The sequence below is a fragment of the Oculina patagonica genome, chromosome 10, assembly GCF_052425735.1.
Source record: "Oculina patagonica isolate OP01 chromosome 10, crgOcupat, whole genome shotgun sequence".
Lineage (NCBI taxonomy): Eukaryota > Metazoa > Cnidaria > Anthozoa > Scleractinia > Oculinidae > Oculina > Oculina patagonica.
Window position 1 is genome coordinate 19,149,778 of NC_135767.1, and position 8,423 is coordinate 19,158,200.

The 8,423-nt window shown below is 42.3% G+C and overlaps 1 protein-coding gene across 1 annotated transcript; it reads right to left on the bottom strand.

The window, feature by feature from the left end:
- Positions 1–2,790: 2,790 nt before the first annotated feature.
- Positions 2,791–3,432, bottom strand: LOC144667322 (uncharacterized). Its single transcript, XM_078528712.1, has one exon. The coding sequence runs from the start codon at positions 3,430–3,432 to the stop codon at positions 2,791–2,793; it is 642 nt and encodes a 213-aa protein (XP_078384838.1).
- Between the last annotated feature and the right edge of the window lie 4,991 nt (positions 3,433–8,423).

Consider the following 8,423-nt stretch of genomic DNA (forward strand, 5'->3'; position numbering starts at 1 on the left):
GTGGTGCTTTGGGGGGTAATACGATAACTTAATAGGAACCGAGCTAACTTGGTCTCGACGGTACCATCACCTTGCTTCTTCATCCCTTGCTTAAACGTCTGCACCGCTCGTTCTACGAGGCCATTTGATGATGGGTGATAAGGAGCAGAGGTAATGTGCCTGATGCCATTTTTCTGTAGAAATGACTTGAACTCGCTGCTAACAAAATTGGACCCATTGTCTGACACTACAATCTCTGGTAGGCCGTGTGAAGCAAAGGTTGTCCTCAGCTTTTCAATGGTTGCGCTGGAAGTGGCAGAATTCACACAATGGATATCCATCCATTTAGAATGCGCATCAATAATTAGGAGAAACATCTTGCCCATAAAAGGACCGGCATAATCTACATGTACTCGAGACCAAGGGCGGCCTGGCCATTCCCAAGGGTGCAACGGTGAACTGGGTGGCTTCTTTTGGTGGCTTTGGCAGGTAACACAGCTTTTCACCTTTTCCTCCAAACGTGAGTCCATTTTCGGCCACCACACATAGCTCCTAGCTAGGCTTTTCATTCTAACAATACCGGGGTGGGACTCATGAAGTATGTTCAACACTTCCTCTCTCCCCTGTGGGGGTATCACGACCCGGGATCCCCAAAGTAGGCAGCCAGCATGTACACTCAATTCCTCTCTTCTAGCAAAATAAGGCTTCAGGGCTTCTTCTTCGACTGCCATGGGCCATCCGTGAAGGACGAACTGCAGAACTTGAGAAAGTACTGGATCACGGGCTGTCCACAACTTCACTTTAGTGGCATCCACTGGGCTGGTGTTGATGGTCTCTAGAAGGTGTACAATGTCCCCTGGGATGGGCGTGGTCTCTGGAGCAACTGGAAGGGGTAGACGACTGAGGGCGTCTGCGTTTCCATTCTCTTCACCAGAGCGATAAATAAGCTCATACTCATACGCAAGCAAAGTCAATGCCCATCGCTGCATCCTACTTGAGGCCATTAGAGGTGTGGCTCGTTCAGAGTTAAGCAGCCCCAAAAGTGGTTTGTGATCTGTGTAGACCTTGAAATGACGTCCAAAAAGAAATTGATGGAACTTCTTTACGGCAAAAACTACAGCTATTGCCTCTTTATCTAGGTGGCCATAGTTCCTCTCTGTTGTGGAGAGTGTTCGTGAGGCATATGCAACTGGTTTCTCTGAGCCATCTTTCATAACATGGGCCAGCACTGCCCCAATACCATAGGGTGAAGCATCACAAGATACCACCAACTCTTTCTCAGGATCATAATGCACGAGTACATCTGATGATTGAAGTCGATTCTTCGCCTTATCAAACGCCTCTTGTTGCTCTGTGCCCCATTTCCAACAGATATCTTTCTTCAGAAGCTCGTGCAGTGGCTCCAGGGTGGACGATAGGTCGGGCATGAACTTGCCATAGAAGTTAAGCATTCCTAGAAAGGACTTCAGCTCAGAGGGATTGGTTGGGGTTGGGGCCTCCTTGATGGCCTTCACCTTTGCTTCAACTGGATGGAACCCTTCTGCGTCAATGCGGTGCCCCAGGCACTCCAAAACGGGCTTCATAAATTGGCACTTTTCAGCTTTGAGCCGCAAGCCGGCATCAGAAAGGCGTCCCAAAACTTTCTCGATGTTGTCTAGGTGCTCTTCCGTGCTGGGCCCCGTGATGAGGATATTATCTAGCAAGACTCCTGTCGAAGGTATTCCTTGCAGCAAACCCTCCATGGTTCTCTGGAAGATGCCGGGCGCTGAAGAGACCCCATACGGAAGGCGGTTGTATCTAAAAAGGCCTTTATGGGTGTTAATTGTCAAAAACTCCCTTGAGTTCTCATCCACAAGCATCTGCTCATAAGCATGGCTCAAGTCTAACTCAGTAAACGTTTGACCCCCAGCCAACTTTGTGTATAGATCATCGAGCTTGGGGATAGGGTAGCCATCCAATTTCGAGACCTTATTGACGGTAAGCTTGTAATCTCCACAGACTCTTACTGTGCCATCACTTTTCATAACTGGGACAATGGGTGTGGCCCACTCGGAATATTGAACGGGTTCAATGGTTCCTGCCTTCTCAAGTCTTTCCAGGTCTTGCTCAATTTTCTCCCTGAGAGCATATGGCACTGGTCTGGCTTTATGGAAAATGGGGGTGGCTGTGGGGTCCACATGGATCTTGGCCTTTGTCCCCTGTAGGGTCCCTAGACCCTCCCCAAATAGCTGTGCATGTTTCTGCAAAATCTCTCCAAGTCGCTTGTCATGCGAAGTAAGTTGCTTAATCCTTGGCCAATTTAGCTTAATTTCTTCCAGCCAATTCCTCCCAAACAGAGCTGGGCCTTCTCCACTTACAACTAACAATGGCAAGGAGTATTCGCCCCCTTCATAATGTACATCAACTGTACACACCCCTTCGGGCTTGACCTCTTCCCCAGTGTATGTACGAAGGACAATTCCTGATTTCTCCAGTGGCGGTGCCCTGTTTTGTGAGACAAGGTGTTTGTAGGTGCCTTCACTTATCACTGACAATGAAGCCCCTGTGTCAACTTCCATTTCTAGTGCTTGCCCACCAACACTCAGCTGTACTTTGTATGGCAAAAGTCGTTTACCCCCAAGGGTAAACAAAGAATATGCACCCACACCCTGTTCTCTCCCCATTGCCTCCTCTCCCCCCTCTAGGAGATGGGTATCCTGTGGGGTGTCTGACTTCTTATTAGTACTAGGAGGTGGTAGTTTCCCTTTCTTTTTGTTCTGGCACACTCGAGATAGGTGACCCAACTTTCCACAAGCATAACATTTCGCATCCTTAAAAATGACAGCTTTTGGGGTAGTGATTACCGCCACAGCGATAACAATTAACTTCGCCACCCTTTTCCACTTTAAAATCGACTTTGTTGAGCGAAGTATTCCCTTCCTGAGGGTCCCCCTTTTGTATCTCCGAGGCATCCTTATCCGCGGCCTCAATGGCGAGAGCCAGATCGAGCGCTCGCTTCAGGGTTAATTTCGGTTCGGCTAGTAAACGACGCTGTATTCTGATGTCGTGAACACCACACACAAGCCGATCACGTAGCATTTCATCTAATGTTGCCCCAAATTCACAGTGTTCGGTCAGGTGCCTCAACTCAGCCAAAAACATGGCAATTGTCTCACCTGGTTGTTGAGTGCGAGTGTTAAACTTGAATCGTTGTACAATAGCGGAAGGCTTTGGCATGAAATGTTCCTGGGCGAGTTTCGCTAAATCCTCAGAGGTTTTGGTCTTCGGGTCCTCCGGAGCGACCAGACTTCGTATAAGCTTGTAGGTTTTGGCTCCCACGCTAACCAGGAAAATGGATCTTTTTTTGTCCGGATCGGTTGTCTCGTTTGCTTCAAAAAAGTGATTTACACGCTCAGTGTAATGGCGCCAATCTTCCGTTTCGTTGTATTCGTCTAATTTCCCAAATGTAGGCATTTTCCGCGTAGACTTCGCTTCACTCTAGTCTACCTGGTCGTGGTATTCGATCACGTTCCTCGTCGCCAAAAATGTGGTGTATTTAGTACAGAAAACAGTGTGTAAACTCCGAGTTACAACACACACATGGCAAGAACTCAACTAACTCGATCGTACACGGCCTTCTTGTCACGTGACGACTATACTAGTCCCAGGACTCCACAGAAACTGCTTGAAGGAACGTTAAAAAACTCATTAATAATTCATAAAGAAAATACAAAAGAAATTAATGTTTAATGAGTGTCTTTATATCTGATAAAGACACGGCTAAACTTTACTTTAATTTTCTAGGTCAAAATAACCCCAAATCTAAATATTAGTGCAAGAATGAGTTGATGTACATCAGAAGATTTTTAAGCCGTTCAATAAATTCGCAGTTCGTGTTTTATCAAGTCTAAAACACTCGGCTGCGCCTCGTGTTTTAAACTTGATAAAACACTGCTGCTCATTTATTAAACATTACAAAAAACATGAGGTGTACTTACGGGAATATAATGTCTCAATTTTCTTTTCTCACCGATTTACACAGGTTAAACTTTAACGTCTTTATTATTTGAGTGATACCATGTCTACAGTCAAATGAAATAGTTCATGATTGCATGATTCGTAGAGCATTTATTTGGTCTGAAATTCGGACCAAACTATTCCAAGTAATCATATTTGAGTCACAGTAAAGACCTCTGTAATTTTTCTACGTGTTTGTTCAATGGCTATCCTTTCAGCTAAGGACAACTGTACTGCCGATCCAGTTTCCCTCTTTGAGACAGGGTTTCCATCACTACCCTTCCCTCCCCCTTAACTGTTCAGACCTTCTGAGATAACGCTCAGCTATTTTTCTTGAATACTGCACATGCAAGTGGGTTTCTACCTTATAACCTTAGATGTAACCTGATTTGGCAAAGTAATAAATGCTAGGATTGATCAGTGCAAGGCTACACATGCGTTCAGTTAAAAACGTTTTTTACACATCGTATTTCAACATTCAAAATAAATTACAAAGCTGGTGAAAGTTTTCAGTTGAAAACTATTAAACACATAATACTTAAAGTTTTTCGCGCTTCTCTTGAAAAAGTTCCTTCAATCATATCTCGGACTTTATGCTAAATTTGACGCATTTTCTTTCAAAGTAGTTAGTTCTCGACTTGAACAAAAGTTCTGAGATCAGTTTCCTTTCTGTAGGTATGCCAAACAGTTTCAAAGTTTTGATTATTATTTTCGAACTTTTCAGGAACATTTTTCGAGCCGAAACAGGCTTTTTGTTGGTGAGCCTGCTCGCAGGCATAACTTTTTCGGAAAAAAGTACCGCTGACTTCCGACGTGCTTCTGTCAACATTTAACTTCCCTCCCATCTGAAAGCGTAACTGCTGATTTAATCAGTTAATAGCCAAGGTATGGTTACAGTTCAGCCCACACAAAGAGATGAAGATTAAAGTCTACGCGGAGCCTTATCGATCCCAAAGGGGAATTTTTTTTTCCTTGGTGGGAGCTGGGGGGGGGGGGGGGGGGGGGAGGAGCTACACTTGGGCTACATAGATTTTATAGTGTTACCATAGAAGCAGAGACTTGACTGACAATTGTCTTAAGTGAAAACACGCTAACAGTACAAAAATCAGTTAAAATATACTTCTCAGAAATGTCCTAAATGAAGAAAGGCGAAACAAAATCAGTGCTAGAAGTGTATGAGCCTTTAACCTCTCAAATTGCAAGTTAAAAACTTGTCTGTTTCTGCGGAATTACATTCATGGCAATGTCGTTTTTTTCCTGCGTTTTATTATCAAGCGCAGAATTCAGCCAAAGCAGATCAAAGCAACAATCATTTCTTTGTAAATGCGTTCTTATCAGCAATCTAAAAAACAGACATTCCATACATTTCCTAAGAACGGCAGATTTGTAAAGTGCAACACCTCATTTGAAGGTCAACTTTCGATATCCATTTCGAGTCAATTTCGTTACCCACACCTTTTCCGTTTCAGAAATTGTTTGCGAAATGAGCCAAGAGTCTTTTGCAACTCACCGCTTCTTACCAAGTGTACTGATATATGTTTCCCAAACTAAAAATCCTTATGAGGAATTTTAAGGTACCTGGACCACTTGTAATGACTTATTACGGCTTTTACAATAGCTTTAGTTAACGACTCCGTCAAAGAAAGCACCAAAACCTGGATTATTAAAAGTCTTTTTATATCTCCTCAGTCTTTGACACTGAATCTTTATCCACCACCGTGCACTGGATAAAATGCTAAACAGCTGATAAATAGAGGTGTCTCATATCAGTCACAGGCAGCCAACTTTTCAAGCATCATGATTCCAGCTGACTTCCTTTTCGACTAAGCTAAAGCATCACGCACCAAACATAACCACAAGTTCAGAAAACCTTCGAGTCAGCTCATTTGAATGTTTGAACAGTGTTTGTGAGGTTCTACATATGCATAAGATGGACATATGTTCAAATCAAAAGTGCAACCCCTCAGCTGAAGGTCCTGACTTTCAGTATTCATTTCGTTACCCACACCACATTTCCGTTTTAGAGTTGGTTTGCGAAATGAGCCAACAGTCTGTTGCAACTTCCCGCTTTTTGCCAAGTGCACCCTTGTTTAATAAAATGTAAACGCTTATTAGGAATTTTAAGGTGCCCGAATCACTATTACAGCTTATACAATAGCTTTAGTTAACGACTCCGTCAAAAAAAGCACGAATCATTTATTAACATCTTTTTATATCTACCCTTTGACACTGAATCTTTATTCACCACCGTTCATTGGATAAAATGCAAAATAGCTAATATGTAGAGGTTTCTTACGTCAGTAAAGCTGCCAACTTTCAAGCATCATGATTCAAGCAGACTTCCTTTTCAGTCGTTCATCTGAGCTAAGGAGTTGATCACGTATCAAACACAACCAAGGCTTCAGTGTAATTTTGAGTCGATCTATCTGAGATGTGGAGCTTGAACGGCTTGTCGGGAATTTTTATATTTCTGCAGAAGTACAAACATGGCAATGTCGTGTTTTTCCAGCGTTTTATTATCAAGCACGGACCTTAGACAAAGCAGATCGATCAAAGCACCAAACAGTTATTACAGTGGGTAACGAAATATGTCGTAATCAGTCAGTTATCTAGGAGACGCAAGTTCCATAAATTTTCTAAGATGGACATACTTTTGAAAGTGCAACCCCTTAGCTGAAGGCCAACTATCGTTATCCATTTCGCTATCCACACCTGGTTCGTTTCAGACATGGTTTGCGAAATGAGCCAAAAGTCTGTTGCAACTCACCACTTTTTGCCAAGTACAACAAAACATGTTAACCAAACTTTAAGCGCTTAAGAGGAATATTAATGTCCCCGAATCAATTATAAATGACTTCGTTGTGTGGTCCCCTGCATCCAAACTGTTTTTGACTTATTACAGCTTTTACAATAGTTTTAGTTAAGGACTCTGTCAAAGAAAGCACCAAAACTTGGATTTTAAAAAATCTATTTATATCTCTCCTTTGATCCTTTGACACGTGCACTGAATCTTTATGCTGAACACCTGATAAATAGAGGTGTCTCATGTCAGTCACAGGCTGCCAACTTTTTGAGCATCATGATTCCAGCTGACTTACTTTTCAGCCCTTAATTCAACTAAGCTAACGCATTTCGCACCAAACTTAACCACAAGTTTAGAAAACCTTCGAATCAGTCCACCTGAGTGTCTCCTGATGCATAAAATGGACATATTTTCAAATGTGCAACTCCTCAGCTGAAGGTCATCTTTCGGTATACATTTCGTTACCCACACTTTTTCCGTTTCAGACCTGGTTTGCGAAGTGATCCAACAGTCAGTTGCAACTCACCGCTTTTTGCCAAGAGCACCCTGAAAACTTTTATAATAAACTGTAAACCCTTATGAGGAATTTTAAGATAACCGAACCACTAATTACGTAATGGTTTATTACGGCTTTTACAACATCTTTAGTTGACGACTCCTAGTCCGTACGAGAAAGTACAAAAATCTGGATTATTAAACATCTTTTATCACCCCCTCTGACACTGAATCTTTATCCCCCACCGTCCATTGGATAAAATGTTAAATATCTGATAAATAGAGGTACATCATATCAGTTATAATCTGAGAACCTTTCATGCATATTCCAGAAGACTTCCTCTTCAGTTCTTCCACTGAGCTGAGATCTCACGTATCAAACACAGCCACAAGTTCAGTGTAACTTCGAGTTCATCCATCTGAGTGTTTGTGTAGTGTTACTGATGCAAAAATCCAAAATGTTTATGCACATTTGTTTCGCTTTGTTTTGCTTCTCTACCAGTTTCTTAACAGCCAGGTAAGACATATGCTCACTTGGTTTTAAATTACATTGTTAACATTAGCGTTGGTTTCTCAGTTGTAAACAACTCGATTCAACGTTATGGTTTGCTAACTGATAGCAGTAGCTTTACTTCCTTCTGTCGTTCCAAATTGTGGTTTGGTTCAGCAAATGGACGTCATGTGGCGTTAATCGTAAGGAAAATGCGAGACAAAGTATAATCATGTTCCTATCACCGCAAACTGTTCATGCATATGCTTTACGTAACAACGGATTTCGGAAGTCCACAGCGACTATGAAACTAACAAGATTGAAGGCAAAATAATGACATAAGCCAGATGAGTTTTCGAATTTAAGATTAATGCAAGACTTGATACCAGGATAGGCCAAAGTTTTGTTATCTTCGTTAACAGGAAAAGAGCAAACCAGAAATTAATTAACAATCGCCCTGGGATGGAGCGAGGCGGGGGTGGGGGGGGGGGGTGCTTAAAGGGGAATAAAGCTGTTCGCTCCATTACAAAATGATAGCTTAGTACAAAGTTCACACAACTAATTATACATTACACAAAGATCGATTCATCCATTGGTCACAAATATCAAATTGACGTCTAATCAATTATAAGCTGTTAGTTCCTTTGATCTGCTTTGGCT